The sequence below is a fragment of the Macrotis lagotis genome, chromosome 1 (genome assembly GCF_037893015.1).
Source record: "Macrotis lagotis isolate mMagLag1 chromosome 1, bilby.v1.9.chrom.fasta, whole genome shotgun sequence".
Lineage (NCBI taxonomy): Eukaryota > Metazoa > Chordata > Mammalia > Peramelemorphia > Peramelidae > Macrotis > Macrotis lagotis.
In genome coordinates, this window is record NC_133658.1 from 474215090 (window position 1) to 474234940 (window position 19851).

Genomic DNA, 19851 nt, shown 5'->3' on the forward strand with positions numbered 1-19851 from the left:
AGACACATAATACTTAGTTTTAAATGCAGAACTCATTCTTTGCCTTTGAACTTTTTATTCCTCTTAATTACCATTTATATTGAAGGAAGGAAAGAAACAAACATGTATTAAATACCTACTATGTGACAGGCAGAAGAGCTTTACAAATATTATTTCATTGGTTCCCTACAACAACCATGGAAGGAAGATAGATGCTATTATTATCATTTATAGGAGAGGAAACTGAGTTGGCAGGGGTTAAATGACTTATCCAGTGGTATATAGCTGCCTTTTGTTTCAGACACTACCAACATTATAACCATCTAATTCCACAACTTAACTCTTCACCCCATTCCACCCTTATGGTACATCAAATGATTTGCCAAGTGTTACTAGTTGTATCTACTCAACATTTCTTGTTAGTCCCTTCCTCTCTACTCACATCACAACCATTCTAGGCTAGGTCTTCATCACTTCTCGCCTGGACTAAGATGATAGCCTCCAAATTAGATTCCTTCTCCAAACCACTCTATGTATAGTTGCCAATGTGATATTCCTAAAGTGTGGGTGTGACCATGTGATTCTCCTGCTCCACAATCTCCAATGCTTTTGTGTTTGCCATTTACAGCCTTTTACTAGTTGTCACAGACTGTATTTCTAAAGTAATCATGTTATTTTTTTCTCAAGTGCTCTTTGTTCCAGTAAAATTGATACTTGCTGTGCCGCATAAATGACATCTCATTCTTCCTTTTGTACCTCCACACATGTCTGGGATGTTCTTCCCTTACTTCACTTTTGGAACCCCAAATTCCCTTTTAAGATTCAATTAAAATACTATTTCCTTCATGGGGTCTCTTCTGATTTCCCCCATTGATCAGAGCTCCCCCCTCCAAGTTTCTGTAAACTTAACCTATATGTGTTTTGTACTTATTTTTGTATTATCATAACAAGCTCTTTATATCTCTAGGACCTAACACTTGACCTAACATATAGTATGCACTTAATGATTGCTCTTTGATTAGGTTGATTCAATTGTCAGCTCAAACACCTACTAGATATGACCTCTGAGTCTCTTTTTCCTCAATATAAGGGTGATAATGCTTGTAAATAATCATTCAGAAGGTTATTTTTTAAGAATTTAGCTTCATTGTAAAGTGCTGTGCAAACATTTATCAATGTTCTTTCAAATACTAGAATAGTGACCAAATACTATTTGAAGTGTATCCTTTTCAGAAATTGAAAATTTAATATTTTTAATATTATACCTTGACTATACCAATACATATGTTTTGTAAAATCATGTGAACTGAAAGGAATAACCTTGATAATTGCTAATAAAACTAATTTGCTTAGTATGTTTATCTACTTCATTAACTAATTCTAAATTTTTTCTTTTATGTTGTTTTTACTTCATTGGGATTCCATTCCCTAGACTGTTTACATAAGCATGTTCTGTACTAATCTTTATCACATAATTATCCCCAAGTCCCTGAAGCACTCTGGAAAGAAAAGAACTCTGGATTTAGAGTAAGAGGATCATGACTTCAAATGCTAACTGCTATTTTCTACCTCTATGACCATAAGTAAAATGGTTTCTCTCTGTGCCTCAATTTCCATTTTGGAAACTATTGTCCTTTCTAGATTGATATCCTATTACCAATAATAGATAATTGTGATAATTAGGAATTTCAGCACTTGGGGTAAATTCAACTAGTCCAAGGTTGTGGAGTGTAGCATGAATGAGTGAAGTCAAGAGGGTACATGAAAAGGGAGGTTAAAGTACACTGAAGACAGAAGTCCTAGAGGCTAAGGAATATATAATTTTTAGTCTGAGAAGAGATCCATAGATTTCCAGAGACTGTCAAAGGATCCCATTAAAAGGGGAAAAAAACCTTGAAGTTTAGTGTAAAGAGAAGACATTAATGTAGAAGCTACTAATCAGAGAAGAACTATGGCTAAGTTTATTACTAAAAGAGGACAAGTGGGAAAAGTGATAATGATAGACAACATAGTTAGGTGTGAACAGCCTTCTTTACTTGAGGCACCAGATGATCCAACACTGATACAAAGCAAAAACTGTGTCCCTTTTGAGGTGGTTCCTATGAAAATAGAATTAATGTAATTCCTCCTGATTCGAAGGGAAGGCAAACCAGAAAAAGGGTATGGCATATTCAAGGGATGCTGAAAAAGTGGCAAACATCCCACAAAGATGTAAACCATTTGGGCTTATCCTTAAGGCTTAGAGGGAAGAGGTTGACTAAGAAACCAGAAATAAGCCCCAACAATAGAGGGTGATCATACTTTCTAAGATGTGGGTATCTATATCTTAAGTACAATCATCGCATGCTAGTACCAGCTCTGCTTATGATTATTACTTATAAGTCAGAAATGCTGGCCTGTGAATAGAATAATCAGACACTTGAAATCTGTGAGTTTTGAGCTACTACAAGTATAATTTGTATTTATATATCAGAGTCAGTCTAACTGCCATGGAGAGAGAAAAAGCTGCTAGATTGAAAAATGAAAAAAAACTGAACAGCAATCAAACTTACTTATTGAAAGCAGGTCTATATGTATAGATGGTGCTACTGCTCAAGTTATATAGAAATGGCAAATGTTTGTGAATATCTGAAGTTGCCCAGTTACTGAAGAAACTATTCAATAATCCTTGGTCAGCCCCTATATAATTTAAAAAAGAAAAAAAACATAAAAGAGAAATACATAAATATAACATCTTCATATTAAGAAAATGAATACAAAAGAATATTCATGATCATGATAGAGACTAAGAACAACTAACTTCTCTTTTTTGGATAATATTGTTTCAGGCTGCTCCCTCTGAAGAATTTGCAATAGATTTCTCAAAAGCTCTCAGACAAAATCAGAAAATTGAAACAACATGACCATTAATTAAAATACCAGAACAAGAAAAATTGGGTCTAATAATTCAAGAAACAATATAAGAAATTCACACAACTACTGCCAGGTAAAACTTTATGTTTATATATTTCCCTTCCTAGAGATCTTGCTACTTCAAACTAAAATGTTAAGCACAGTTTTTCCTGAAAGAGTCATCAGTACATCCTCTGATGAGAACAATTTGGCATTTGGAAAACTTTACTTTCCACTCTATTATTTTCAGTTTCTAACATACATACCTCTATATTAAGGCAAATTATATTTTTTGAACAGATTTTTCATCTATTATTAAGATTTCATGCAACTATGTTACTATGGGCTGCCTTAATTACCTTAATTAAACCTAACTCCCTTTTCTCTTTAAATTAGCATAGAAATAGAATAGTGGGTTCCAATTCTGCCATGGAATGGTTGTGTGACCTTAGACAAGTCATTTCATTTCAGCCTATATTTCCTCATCTGTTAAAAGAAAGAAATTGGACTAGATGATCTCTAAACCTGGTTCTAGTTTTCAATAATCTATCTTTTATTTTATCCACTTAGCCGAATAACACTGTTTATGCCAATTCTACCTTTTTAACCTATCTATTCTTGCCTACTGAGTTATTAAAAATAGGTTAAAAAACAAAATCCAAGTAGGAATGTGCATAATTTCTAAGCAAGCAGTTTTTCTCTCTAAGACTTACCATCAAAACTTCCATGTTCTACTGCATGCTGCATCAGGAGGCTATGAGTTTCTAGAGATGGTCGGAAAACAAATACTCCACTGTTGAAACAATCTGGCCACCCAGAGTCAGGGGCCGCAGAGAGTTCTTCACGGTCAAAAAGGTCATCAATATTGCACAGCACCTAGAGAAACAGAAGACAGCTGAAAAACTGCATCAATATGTCTAAGAGGTTTGGCAAACAAATAACCAATAAAACTGACAAGGATTAAAAAAAAAAGATGGGCACTTTTTATTATTGTTTTGTTTTAATGTGTCATTTTAAATTTGATCAGAATCAAGAATGAAGTTTTTTGTATTTCTAAAGAAAAGAAAATGGTCCAATAACCCTGCCTGCGAAATCTAAGTGATTTTCTTCACATTCTTCAGGTACTAAATTAGATGTTCACCTGCCCTACTCTAATATGGGTGACAAGTGAAACTAAGGGTTTATATAAACAGAGTAAAGACCAAAGAACATGCTTAATATGAAACCTCTAAGAGTGATGCCTGCAAACAATGACTTTCTAAATGGTATTCTAGTTGAAAAAAGAAGGAAAGAAAGAAAAAGTATTGAAGAGTCATTTATTCCTATTCCCTTGCTAATTTGTGATTTCATTCAGACAGCTTTTTAAAGATGCACTGCAAAATAAATTAGAACCAAGTAAACTACCAGCACTCATTCTATCTCAGAAAATAGATTCTGATTAAAATTGATTATGGATTTGAAAAATTATATTTTTTTAAATCAATTCCTTTATTATAGAAGCTGAACATGCATTTTGTCAGCTACCCCAAAAATCAGATGGGTAATTACTGGTCAGACATAGAAATCCTATCTATATATCTAATAATAATACAAATATCTTCAGCCCCTTAGCATTCAAAAGGTGGTTTAATATACATTATTTTATTTAATCCTAATAATCCTGTGAGGGCAGAAATAGAAGTAGTATTATTATCCTACTTTTACAAAGAAAATTCAATCCTCATAAAAACCAGTAGCTTACCCATAAGTCCCATTCCAAATGTAGTATATTCTACCATGTAAAGATTTCTCCTATTGTATTTGTTGTTATGCACACACAATTTGGCACCTGACTGTATTCTAATAATCCAGGGGCTCTTAATGTAGGGTCCAAGAAATTTATTTTAAAAAAAAGTTTATTTCAATATAATTCATTTCCTTTTTAATAGTAGTATGTTATTTTAGAATCAAAAAGAAAAAATATTCTGAGAAGGGGGCTCATAGACCTCACAATACTGTCAAAGGGGTCTACAACATATGGAATAGTTAAGAACTACTGTTCTAATTGTTTTATATAACATACATTGAATAGTTAGATTGTAATTTTTTTTTTATTTTGGCAAGGCAAATGGGGTTAAGTGGTTTGCCCAAGGCCTGACAGCTAGGTAATTATTAAGTGTCTGAGGTAATATTTGAACTCCGGTACTCCTAACTCCAGGGTCCTTACTCTATCCACTGCGCCACCTAGCTGCCCCATGATTGTAAACTTCTTGAAGCAAAGGACCAAGTTTCATATTGCTTACATAACAAGTAGAGCAATAGTTGAGGATGCTGCAAAGGCCCAATAAATACTTGCATGTTGAATAGTTGATGCTGTATAATAAGCATGAGAATGTTGTATTCTCAGGTAGATGGGATAGCAGTTCAATATAAATGAGAAACTTTTTGCTATATGATATATAGTAAAAGGGCAGTTAGCCCTGGAGTCAGGAGGACCTGAGTTCAAATATAGCCTCAGATATTTGATACCTACTAGCTATGGGCCTTGGACAAGTCACTTAACCAGACCCAGTGTCCATAAAAACAAAATATACATATATATGCATATATATATATACATACATACATACACACACACACACACACACACACACACATATATATATAATTTAAAAGGTCAGTACAATATAGTGTAAGGATCTTAGTCTAGTTTGCTACCCTTTTTCATTATGAGTGAGTTTATCCTATTTTATCCTATCCAATCATACACACACAGGAATACTTTATTAATTCTCTTGTACTCCCCCTTTTTTGCTCCCACCTCTTCTTTCTAATTAATTATATAAGTGATAAAAGAAAGGAAGTTTATCTAACATCTATGCTCTCATAAGAATCACATCATGTCTTCTCTGACGCAGCTTTTTTTATCTTGCTTTTATGCCATTCCAATGTCAGGTTTTATCTTTATCTTCCTTTTGTTTTCACCACCTTCAAACTCCTCCCACAAATATCCAAATCTTTTTTTTTGCTTATGAAAATGCCTGTTTCAATTCTGTCCTCCCTCTTAGACCCCTTTCTACCCCCTTCTACTGTCTCCTATTTCCCTTTAGAATTTAATATATTTATATACAAAATTACTATGTATTTGTATATATTTGAGACTGTGTTTAATTTTCTTCAATCCAATTTATTTCATATTTATTTCCTTCACATCTTTCTCCATGACTATATATTTTTTCATTTTATCTACCTCTATTATTTAAAAGTGACTTTTTTCCCTTTTTTTACCCATTTTAGTCCTCTGTAGCTCCTATCTTTGTCTCCTTCAAGATAATTAAAATAGGGAAAAAGTACCTACAATCCACTATAATTTTCTCTATAACCATTAAAAGATATTAAAGGTCTGAGAATTTATTTGTTTTGTATCTTTCATTAACAAGTAAATTATTTATTCATTGATATTTTCTTTCAAATGAATAAACATGTAATTTTCTATATTTCTCTTTAGAGAATTTCTATTTAGCTCTAATCTTTTTATCAAGAACACTTGGAAATAACCTTTTGATTCTTTAAATTATAATTAAATTATTTAATTTTCATTTACAACCTAAGACTTAGTGACTTAGTTCTTAATTAAAGTTCTTTAAAGGTCAATTTCCCCATATAAAATTATATATATATATATATATATGTTGTTGGATTTGCAAATTATTCTTTATGGCAAATTTTTATCTCTTTCCTTTTGAAGAGTCTATCTGAAGTTCCCATCTTCTTTAAGGTTGTAATTGTTATGTCCTCTTTGACACTTATTGTGATTCTTATGGTACATGAACTATTTACTTTTGGGTGCGTACTGTATTCTTTCTTTGATCTAAAAACTTGGGATTTTTTGGTCATGCCATTCTGGAGTTTTCATTTTTGGGGTATCTTTATGGAAATAATGAGTGGATTATTTATTGTTTCACTTTACCCTCTGGTTGTAAGAGTTCTAAGTAGATTTCATTAATAAGATCTTCAAATTTACTATCCATAATTTTTTTCTGAACAGGGTTTTCAGATATTTTAATAATATTAAGATTTTCTTTCATGTTCTTTTCCAGGTCAGTTGTTTTTCATATTAAATTTCTTAAATTTTCATTTGTTACTTTTTCCAATAGAGCTTTCTTATCTGAATCATTATAATATTTCTTGAGGAAGGTTCTTCATCATCAGGTTCAAGTATCAATTTTACCTGGGATTCTTCCCTCTCTAATTTTAAATTCTCTTTCTCTCTCCCTCTCTTGATAACTTTCTTTCAGGTACTCCTTCAGTCTCTGTGCTGCATTCTCCCAGATCGCTAATCTCTCACTGGACCTTTACTGAATGCCTTGAAACTTTTTGTTTGAACTTTTTCAATCATAAGCTTTGGGGAAAAACTCGGGCTGAGCTTGAGCAGAGATTGTGATAATGGATCCATTAAGAATACCCTGGTTTTGCTCTCCCCAGCTGGATTTCTATAGCTATAAATTCTGCAAAGAATCAAATACTTGATGATGTTGGGTTCTGGCAGGGATTAATGGAGTGCTATCTGTACTGTATCTCTAATCAATGATCTAACCCAGCTTCTCCATGCCAATCTCTCTGTAGGATTCTAGATTTTTCTGTGAACTTCTTATTTAGGTAGAGGAGTTCAAAAGTGATTCATTCCCTTACCAGACTGGTACATCTCTAATCACTGTGGGATTATCTGCATCCTACTATGCCATCATCTTCCCATGATTTCCCTAAAATTATTATAAGTTTTTTTTAAGTTTTATAACATAGATACTGATTTTCATCATTTCCTGTTGTACTTACCATTGTATCAGCATCCATAAAGACACATTTGCTATAATGAATAAGAGTCCAACAGTGAATTTTAGTGAAGGTTACACCAAGCTCTGGTCTTTTCATTAAAGCCAAGTGGACATAATCATCACTGTCTTCCAACTTCACTTCAATTACTTCATCAAAAACTTTATAGAGAACATTCCTGAAGGAAAGGGGGGAAAAGATATCGATGTATGCATACATACATATATATATATATATGCATATATAAATATATACATCTCTATATATGAATACATATATACATATATATATAATCTCAGAGCAAAGAGTAAACATTTTATTACAGAACAACATTTATTTTTAAGGAATGGTCTTTTGTATTATTCCATCATAAATCACTGAATAGATTTATGTTTAAAAGCTGAAGAGTAGCAAGCAAAATCAACATATTGGTATATATTATTCTATAACAGAGACTGCTTTCTAAAAACTGTGAAAAACCTCCAAGGACATTTCCCTAGCAAAATCTTTAACAAAACAAAATTATTCGTCCTGCTGGACACATAGATTAGTGTATTGAAATTCACATAATCGAAAAAATTAGATTACTTTGATACATATAATATTTATATGGTAGAATATAATTTATTTTCATTAAGCAGAGGTAGATATATTACATAACATATTTTTATTCCTGTTACATTAAGTAGCTAAATTTAATGACTATATTCCATTTTGCCTTCCATTCAGCTTAAAGAAAAGTTTCTTGAGCAATCAATGATATCATGAAATAGATGCGTACTATTGGATTTTCTACCACAATTAATCAATCCAATGACACTTAGATCCAAATTACTTGTGACTCATTAATAGTCATCATTTTCATCTGGCATTTCATTATATATCCTGACTTTATTCAGAAATATGCCAATGAGCAGTCCTCTCTTCAAACTATCATGTAATTTCCCTAAAACATGCTTATCATTTCATTCCCTTGTTTATAAACTCCAAATTGATTGTTGCAGAAAATATCTAAAATTTAATTTGCCATTTAACATTCGCTATATTCTGGTTCTAATCTGTTTCTCCAACTACTTACTTTCTACTATTCTCTGAAAGAAGAGGAGAAATATTATGGAATAGTGGAAAGAAAGTCAGTCTTAAAGGTAAAAAGATCTGAGCTCAAGTCCTATTTGCAAATCACACTGGCTGTGTGCATCCTAGACAAATCACTTAATTTCTTGGTCCCCTGACAACTCTCTAAGACTAAACAGTACAAAATAAGTGTCAATCTGGATTTAGAATGAGTTCTCCATAGTAATGAATTAACAGGTACAGACTAGGAAAAAAATCCCCTTACATAAATGCTTTATTCTATCCAAACAATTTTACTAACTGCATCCAAGCATGTCTATCCTATATTGTCTCATTCCTTTGTTTATACCATTCTTTCCTATATGGAATACCCTACATCTGCCAGACCTATATCAACACAACTATGTGGATCCTACCCCTAATGCAAAATTCAGATCAAATTGGACTTCTTAAATGAAATCTGCTTTAACCATTCCAAAAGGATACAAAATTTCCCCTTCTATCACTGCTTTAGAATGCATCATATACTGCCTTATTTTATTTATTTAAGTACCTTTTTTAGGGTTAACATGGTGGTTATATTTGATGTCATTTGATCCTCATCAATGTTTGGAAGTTACGCAATTATTATTCTCTTCATTTTCCAGAAGAAGAAACTGAGGTTAGGAGATGTTGAGTACCTGGCTTATCATCATATAGTCAAGTTAATAACAGGAACAGGATACAAATAAAGTTCTTCTGTGCCCAAGTAATAGACTTTATGCATTATACCATGCTGTCTCTCTATACATATATGTGGGGTCCTTGAGGATGGGTACTGAATTTCATACTAATTTACCCCTTCATTGATTCAACACAATATTTTATAGATATGCTATCTACAAATCAGTGATTAAAAATTGGTTCATAGATATATACTGATTTACAAGTGACTGAAAACTGATCATGGGCAAAGGTGAAGAACCAATTACAGATTAAGATGCAATGAGGGTGGGCTACTAGTTTTGCCAACAAGCACTGAACTCATAGGACAAACAAACTTAAAATAATAATTTCAAAGTCCTATATACTTTATTCCTAGGTTATTTTTTGGGTTGTCATGAACATTAACTTGGGGAACAAAACAACAAAAGTGCTGACTTTTTCTGCTATCTTACATTTGGCTTATATTTACATAGAGATTTAAGGTTTTCAAGGAACATTATACCTGTCATATGATCCTCATAATTATTCCATCATAATGACTGTTTTAATTATGAGAAAACTGAGGCTGAATGATATTTTAATATCTTGTACAGTTCCCCTACTAGTAAAATGTGAAGTTGAATTCTGAATATTTGGTTGTGACTTCAAGTCCATGGCCCTAGACACCAGTTTCCAGACTTCTCAGTCCAGGGATCAACAAGGTCAACTTGGAAGGTTAGCGGGAAAACTGCCACACCAGAATGAGCACAGAGGCCAGGCCAATGCAGTCCTCAATGTAGACCTGGCTTAGGAACTAGAAGCAAGCCTAAGGAGCCAAACAGTAGCTGATTACAGAACACTCAGTTATGAATAATAAGGGGCTCAGAGGAGACTGTAGAGGTTTCTCCACTAACCCTGTTGCTTTGCTCATAGTCAGATCCAGGCCACAGTCTGGAACCCCATACTGCCATATCAGAGCAGGGACCCTCTTCACAGCTCCAGGGCAGTGAGGAGTACTTGTGGTCATCCACAGACTATAGTCAGGAGAGCAGTCAGAGCCTCCCATAAGACACTGAAGGAACTGAGGTCTGTGGGGGGAGTTGTCCCCAAAATCCTCAAAAGCTTGGAAATCATGACCAGAAAAAAAGCCTAGACTTTATCTTAAAAGAAATAATTCAGGAAAATTGCCCTGATATTCTAGAATCAGAGGTTAAATAGAAATTGAAAGACCCTCCCCACCGATCACCTCCTAAAAGAGATCCTAAAATGAAAGCTCCCAGGAATATTATACTCAAATTTCAGAATTTCCAAGTCAAGGAGAAAATACTTACAAGCATCCAGAAAGAAACATTCAAATATTATGGAGCTATGATGAGGATAACACAAGATTTACATAAAGGGCTCATAGAGATTGGAATATGATATTCCAAAAAGCAAAAGAACTTAAATTACAACCAAAAATCAACCACCAAGTAAAACTGAACATCCTCTTTCAGGGAAAAAGATGGACATTCAATGATATAAAGGACTTTCAAACTTTCCTGTTGAAACAACCAGAACTGAAGTTTAATCTTCAAGTATAGGACTTAGGAGAAGCATAAAGAAGATGAAATGGAAGGGAAAATTATGAGGGACTTACTGATGGATGTTGAACTACATGTATTCCTGCATGGGAAGATGATATTGACAACACATATGATCCTTTTCATTTAATAGAGTATTTAGAAGAAGCATACATAGACAAGGCATAGGAGGGAGCTGAATATGAAAGCATAATATATTATAAAGATAGTTAATGGGCAAAAAAGGAATGTACTGAAAGAAAGGGAAAGGAGAAGTAGAATTGAAAAATATAGTTCAAATAAAAGAGGCATGAAAAAGCTTTTGCAATGGAGTGAAAGGGGGGGTGAGGAAGAATGAGTGAGCCTTCATTTTCATAGGAAGCAGCTCAGAGAAGAAATGACATACCCATTCAACAGGGCATAGAAATCTATCTTGCCATAGAGGAAAAAAGGAGAGGAAAGGGATGGAAGAAGGTAGATGGGGGAAGTGGGGGATGTTAGGTGATAGAAGAGAGGGAAGATCATGGGAGAGGGTAGTCGGACACAGCACATTTTTAAGGACGGAAAGGGTGAAAGGAGAGAGAGAATCTAATGAATGGAAGCAGGGAGAAATAGGATGGAGGGAAATACATCTAGCAATAGCAATTGTGAGAAAAAATTATTGAGGCAACTTCTCTGATAGATTTATGATAATGAATGTGATCCATCCCAGAGACAGAGCTGATGATATCTGAACATAGACAGAAGTATACTATTTTTTCTCTTGCTTTATTTTTCTTGAGGTTTCTCTATCTTTGTAGGGGTGGGGGAATTATGTTTCCTTTTACAACATGACTACAGTAGTAATGTGAAAATAAATAAACAATAAATGTAAAAATAATAAAATATAAATTATAAAAAATACTATAAGTTGACCAAAAATGCTGATGACTTGAAAAGAAAACTGATTTTTGATCCATCTCCATACTTCATTGTCAGCCTTGTTCTATGTGAATCTCCTACTCTTAAGGATCTCCCTTTAACAAAGGGGCAGGACAACAGAGGGCAGGCAGGTTAAAACCTGAAATTTTTTTTAATTTTGAATTTAAGAACATAAAGAATAAAGAGAGTGAAGAATCACAATGTTACCAAGTTTCATACAGGTATTTATTTTTTTAAGTCTTACTCAAACTGCAATTTTATTTTCAAATATAGCATTCTTTAATCTTGATATGACAAACTGTCTTTTAATGTCCTCTTCAGTATTGACATATATATGTATATACATATATATATATATATATACATACACATTTACAAATATATATTATACATACACATATACTTATACATATATAAATATATATATATATATATGTTCATAGAATTTCTCCATATAAACCAGAATAATTAAGTGGAAACTTTGAATTGATGCATAGTGAAGGGAGCTGAATCAGAAGAATATGCATAATGACTATAAAATGTAAACTGAAAGATACTTGAACTCTGATTAAATGTGATAACCAATCTTGGTCCTGGAGGGGAGATGATTAAATATACTTCCTCCTTGGCATAGAGGTAGGGTATTATTCTCAAGGAATATTCTACACACTGCTAGATGCAGTCACTGTGTTATTTAGCTTTTGCCAAAGTAAGATAATAGCAGTTTCCCTTAGACCATCATCCTTGCTTCCAGCAGTCATCATAGGAGTAACTCTTGTGGCAGAGGAATCTGTCATCCCCATAAACAACTGTCCCTGAATTGTATAGGCAAACCAAGTTAGCAAAACGCCCTAAGGAACATATAGGGGATGTTGTTTGCTAGGTGAGTCAACACCTCCTTGGCCATCAGCTTCCCTCAGAGCCTGTCAGAGTTAGAAATACAAATGGAGATGATAGAGATAGAGGACCGAAGCCCTAGAACCCAGGAAATAGCAATGCAAAGCAAAGCAACAACCATGCATTCAGGTGAGCCCTTATAGCAATCATTGAAGGCAACAACTCTTGAACCATGCACCACTAACAATGCCAACATTGATTTCTTTTTTAATTTTAATCCCCAGAGCGTAGTACTCTGCACATAGTAAAACAATAAATGCTTTTTTATTCACTAATTAACTATTTTTTCTTTCCTACATGGGAATTTTAATGAAATGGTGGCTAAATTGCAAAAACACTGCAATGAAAAGCTAAAAGGCATTAATAAAACTTTTTAGGGGAGGAGAACTGCATGATAAGGCAGACTTAGCTCTCTATCATTTAACTGTCTTTGGCATGCTGACGGCTGAAGTCTAACTGTTCATATCACAAGGCTTTCTCCCTGCTCACACAGAAGGAGAAATAAGCAGTTCCTTGAATATAATTTATAAATTCAAATGGAAAATAATAGAAGAAACATCATAGCACCTCTGCCTATAAATAGACACATCTCTACATAAAGGACATAATATTCTAAAATATTCAAATACAAACCAGGACCCTATTTCCATAACCATAGACAAGCATAAAGAACCCAATGACTTTCATTACACATATTTGGATATGTTGCAAATAAGTTCATGTTCCCTGAAATAATGATGGTGTATCAGGCTTTTACTCAGTACTTTGTCTAAAATGTTCAAGCATTTACTATATAGAAGACACTTTCAAAGCACTAGGTATGCAAAGTTGCCTAATCCCTTCAAGTTGTTAACATTGTGTTAAGAACTGGATAAATGGGAAAATGAATTGGTCCTGTTCAAACATTATGTGTACATACACACATGTGTGCACGCACATACACAGCCATAGAAATTGATACTGAACTGACTAGCAAATGAATGCATAACCTTAGAGTCAGGAAAACCTGAGTTCAAGATCTGCGACCATAATCAAATTATATAATCTCTCAAGATCTTCAGCAACTCTCTAAAATTACAAGTTACATATGCGCTAAATAGGGAAATAAATAAATACTGTAGGAGTTCCTAAAATGAATTAAATAACTAAATCACATATAAGCAACATATATACACATAGATATCTATGTAATATATAATGTATAAGCATATATGCACATATGTATATATTTACATAAGTTACAAATTACTAAATGTATTAACATGTGAATTTATAAGAATTCTACTGCTTAATTTTTCCAGATATTCTACAAATGCCTTTTTTCTTCAAAAGATACAGTTTGCCTAGAAATAATGTATAATTTACCTGTATTTAATAAGTTGATTCATAATATGAAAAGGAGTTACAGTATCACTACTAAATTAAACAAAAATATACAAATATAGAATTGCCTTTTATGCAACTTACCTTAATAGACTGGAAACTTGGGATGTAATTAGTATCACTAATTTTCTTGTTATCCTGTGATTTTTTAAAGACTGTCCAAGAACAAGAGCTCCCTGGCAGTAAACATCATTAGTAGCAAGTGTCACAAATGCCTGGTCTGTAACTAAATATTTAGAAGAAAAAAAAGTTTTACTTTTCTGACCCGCAGAATGGCAGACTTATTGTAACTACTCTTTCTCCCAAATTTTAATGCTTGAAATACAGAACATAATATACTAGCTTGACTTCATGCATGTGGGTATATATTCATTTGTGAAGGGGGGCAGGGGGTGTCAGAGTGGATAGAGAGCTGGACTTTGATTTAGGATGACCTGAATCCAAATCTAGCCTCAATCACTAGTTATAGGTCCCTGGGCAAGTCATTTAACCTTTGTCTGTTTCTTCAAATTTAAACTGGAAAACATAATAGCACCTCTTAATTCATATAGGTGTGAAGATTTAATGAGATAATATAGACTAAAAGTGCTTAGTATAGTGCCCATACCAGCTATTATATAAATGCTTATTCCTCCTTCTTTCTCTCCCCCCCCATCGCACAAAGGCAAAACACAATTCCCACCCCACCTCTGACTCAGGAACTTATTTAATGAGTTAATGGTTCCCTTCCTTTTCCCTTCTCCTGTTCCCACCACCATATATAAGAATGGAGCGATGAATGGATGGATAGATGTGTGAAAATTAACATGAGTTCATGGACACATATAGTTGAGAGTTGGTCTTTGATCAATCCTGAAATACCAAATTCTAATAACAAGGTGTCAAATGATATGACTAAGAGGTGGCTAGGTGGTATAGTGGATAAAGCACCGGCCCTGGAGTCAGGTGTACCTGGGTTCAAATCTGGCCTCATACACTTAATAATTACCTAGCTGTGTGGCCTTGGGCAAGCCACTTAAACCTGTTTGCCTTGAAAAAAACCTAAAAATAAAAAAAACCTAAAAAAAAAACAAAAACAAAAAAACAAATGATATGACTAAGTACAAAGGGATTAGTCATTATAATAATCATTTTGACTTGTCATTTTTACAATATAATTTTACTAGCTTAATTCTCTTCATATAATAAACAGAGTCTGGATGACTTAGTGACTAGAATCAGCCATGGAGCCAGGAAAACCTGTGTGCAAATCCTATTACTGACACATCAGCTACTAACTTTGAGCAAGATACCTAATCATTCAGTGCTCTAAGCACTGTAGTTGCAGAGAAGTGATTTCTTATGCAGGAGAATTTTCTACACTAATGAAATTATAGGTCTAGAGCCTATAGCTATGTAATGACTAGGGACCATTCCTGTTGCATGTTAGTGAATACCATAATTATAATAAGTAAATTGCCAAGTTGTGGCAGAAACCACAAATGTCAATAGAGAGAGATGAAAGATTTTCATATCAAGCATCATGTGGTAATCTAGACTTTATCACTTCAAGTGTTTGTTTAATTAAAAAATATGCATGCCAAATGTCTTTTTCAATGATTGGTAATCTGTATTTTATTACAAGCTATGTTTTTATATAATACACTCCAGTAATGTTTTGATTTTTTATAAGGAAGAGAAGGTGCACTTCTTCTCAAAATAATTGTGTTTAGGTCCGGTCAAATCATAATCAAAATCTCTACCTGCTTCAAAAATCAGTTTAACAGAACACCTCAATTCTGAGAGTGAAGTTGGAAAGGGAGGTTATAGTGTTTCACTAAGAGAAAGGTACTCTCTCTCTCCATAATTTCTCACTAGGGATACAAGAAATAGTTTGTTATCTGACCTAGTTTACAGCCCAACAATGAAGTTCACATACATACCACTACTTTGCACTTCTATAGCAACTTTCAAACAAGTTTGTCTCTCAGGCCCCAGAGAGTTCGTTGCCAGGATAAAGACAATAGTTCTATGAGGAAAAGAGACACACAGAGAAATCCTGAGCCTTGCCCAAGGCCACTTCATTGTCTTGAGAAATTTGAATTCCTAGCATGAAACCCTGTGCTCAGACCACATAGTATCTTAGTTTCCCACAAAGCAGACTACAGTAATTCCTGAAATTTGTAAAACTCCCCTAGTACTAAAAATCATATGAGTAATAAATGAAATCATGAAAATGAAAACTTCAGAGATTAAGTTCACAAAGTATATTCTTGGATGTTCCTTAACATTTCAAAGGAAAAAAAACTATATAAATGAAGCTCTCTTCTTATCCACCATACTCTCCCTCGACTTGAACTGAGCACTGTTAGGCTAAGAAAGTTTCAGGTTTTTTCATAGTAACGATCAACTTTGGATGCAAGAAATGTATTTGTTCATTTTTCAGGTGATATTTTTGAGGGGGGAAATCATAATTCACATTTATCTAGTACCTAAGATTTATAAATACAACAAATTTATAAGAAAGATACAAGTATTATTAGCCCCATTTTGCAGATGAAAGAACTGAAGCTTGAAGATTTTAAATGATTTGTCTATGGATACATACCTAAGATGTGTCTGAGCCTTGATTCAAATCCAGGTTTGCTGAATTAAAATTCTGTACTCTTTGCACTAGGTCCTGATTCTTTCCTCATAATATGAATTGTGAATTGAAGTGACTGCTGTCATGAATCTTGTTTTGGAAGGCAACTGAGTATTAGACAGAAGTATAGTCTATTAAGACCTAGGATGGCTGAATTTCATTTTTGATGTTTCAAAAATTTTGGATACTGACTATTCACTATTCATCCCTTTAATAAACAAAGTTAGCTTTCTTTATTATATTGCTATAATACCAAAGTAGTTACATTGTGTATTTAGCTTTATTTCCTTGGTCATAAGGGGAAAAGAGTGGTCAAAGGAGATTGTAGCCAAAGATGCTTCTTAAAATATGCAGTGACAAAATAGAACCCTGGAAAAACTCATATAATTCAGATTATCCAGAAAGTTAACTTTCTAGAATTTTTAAGCAGTCGATCATTATTGCCATTCTTACATGATAGACTCTTGCAAGATTTCTCTAGATGCCTCTCTTATATTCTGTTATTTTTGGAGGAATATTAGACAAGTAGAAATTTTTGGCTTTTTTGATAAAAATATCTGAAACATGTTTAGAGGTTTTAGACTTTAAATGCCTGAAGTGTTAGGACCAGCAGTTTTATTAACATTTCCTCTACCAGCAGACCTTTTATTTAGGAGACTATATTATTTTTAAAACTTACAGCATATGGCATAGTACAAATTAAATAGAGCTGAATTTTTTAAAAGTAAATTAGGAAGAAAGGAAACTATAAACATAGAAAGCTTTTTTTAAAATGAGAAGCAGGATGCAAATCTGAATTTTTATTCCTTCTCAAATAAAGTTCTGTCATTTATATAATTTCAAAGTATATACATATATATTCTAATTCATATTCTCCCAACAGGTCAGGTCCTGAGAGAGTATTTGAATAATTTTTTTCTTCTGGATTTTATGGTAGCCTTGAGATTCTAGAAGGTTTCTAATACTATAGATGGTGAACCCCTATCCAGTATGTTTCCCAATAATTAATCGATTAACCAGCCAGAATTAAAGCTTTAAAGAAATATTTACTAAAGTAATATCCTAGAGTTAACATAAAACTATAAATCTGTGACATATTTCCATAAATTTATATAGAGTTCAGTGAAAGTGGGCTCAAGATTAGAGAGCAAATATGGCAAAGAGTAATTTACAACTGATTTTTGAAAGTCTTTTTTTTTTTTTTTTGTCTTCATGGAGTCATTAAGAAATTGCCCTGAGGCTTATTTCTTTGAGTTCCTAAGGTCAGTGCTTTTGTAGAGCCCATAACCAAATATCTCTAAAAGAAAGAATTTGTGTTCCCTGAAGATATATTTCTTCCATATATCTCATTTATCTTTCTTTAAGCTTTCAGCTAAATACATTATTTGGGGTGGGGGGGAGGTTGCAAGGCAATGGAGTTAAGTGACTTGCCTAAGGTCACAAAGCTAGGTGATTATTAGGTGTCTGAAGACAGATTTGAACTCAGATCCTCCTGACTCCATAGCCAGTGTTCTATCCACTGTGCAACCTAGCTGTCCCTAAATGCATTATTTTTTAATGGACCAAGTATCTCCAATAATATGGTCAATGGTGGGGTACAAGAGGAAGAAGAGAATATAATATTTGATCTTGGCATTTAATTTTCTTTCTAGCAGTTCTCTAGAATGGGTCTAAAAATCTTCTCAATCTCTTCCCAAAGTTGAGTTGCCAAAGAAATTATTAGATTAGTTAGTAGAATGTCTTTCTCTAATATACATAGGTCTAGATATGTAGTTAATTTTTCCAAGCAAACCCAATATATTTCCTGAGTCATCATTCAATCTCGTCTGGTGAATCAAAACCATTTCCCTCCTAATTTAAACTGATTGATTAATTGAATATTAATTGAATATCAATATCTAAATTTAAATTTAGATTTATTGATCAATTGAATATCAATATCTAAGCCTATTCACAAAATGTATACTCAGATGTTTTTCACCTGAGAAAGTTATCAGAATATAGAATATCTTGATAACTACATTGATGATGAAGGGTGTGGGATGTTTTATTTGAGCTATTAAATTTAAGAGCAAATAGACCCAAGAATTTGGAAATAACATGATTGATAAGATATCAGAGAAGATAATGACTATGAGAGGGAAAGTCATACAACTCTCTTCACTGAAGAGTAGTTCTTCATATTTCCTTTATTTAAGAGGCCAGACATGCTTCTTTCTCTCCATGCCACTCCCAAAATTTTTTTTACCTTCATCCTTCATGAGCTTTTTTCTTCTGAGGGCCAGCAAATACACTAAGATGTCTCTATCTACATTTTCATTTATGTCATATACTTACGTCACTCCCAATTACTCAGTGACCAAATTATTTGGCTTATGATACTCTCCTCCAACCAAGTTCCTGCCATTATCATAGGAGATTTAAACATTTGTAATTACTTCCCCTACCAAGCTGACTATTGAAATTCCTCAAGTAAAAATAAATCACTTGCCCCCCCACTTCATTTGTACAGCTACCTGAGAAAACATGAAATTAGCCAACTTTTATAACATTACATCTCTATGATAAAGAACTTTGAAATTCTACTCTCCAAACACAACTTTATGTAGTTTCACCTATCCCATAATGTCATATAATAAACCTATCCTTTATTTTTCTGACATCTAAGTCCCTGATTCATTCTTGTTCTCTCAAATTATCTCTCCAACTCTGGCTTACCTTTTTTCCTGTATTGTTGACTAAAGTTTTATAAGCTATAATCCTAGAATACCTTGTCCATCTGAACTTCCATCATTCCATATTTGTGGGTCATCATCAAAGGAAGTGAATCCTTCTCCTTGGATAATTGCCAACATCCTTTAACTATACTGTGACTCCAGGACTATTGAATATCACTGAAGAATATTAAAGAATCAAGGTGATTTCAATCTCAATTCCAATCCTTCCTACAATTCCAGATTATTCTTCCTAAAGCATACAATACTATCACTTTGGCATTCAAAAACATCAGTGACTTGATCCAAT

General features: G+C 33.4%; 1 protein-coding gene across 5 annotated transcripts in view; it reads right to left on the reverse strand.

Annotated features, from left to right (window-relative positions):
- The window catches only part of GYG2 (glycogenin 2), a 52403-nt gene that overhangs the window by 25388 nt on the left and 7164 nt on the right, over positions 1-19851 (reverse strand). For all 5 annotated transcript variants that reach the window (XM_074213633.1, XM_074213632.1, XM_074213630.1 and 2 more), the window contains exons 2-5: positions 14289-14430; positions 7687-7861; positions 3585-3747; positions 2532-2658 (exon numbers count right to left, since the gene is read on the reverse strand). In XM_074213633.1, coding sequence (XP_074069734.1) covers positions 2532-2658; positions 3585-3747; positions 7687-7861; positions 14289-14430 — 607 coding nt within the window. The remainder of the gene's footprint in view (positions 1-2531; positions 2659-3584; positions 3748-7686; positions 7862-14288; positions 14431-19851) is intronic.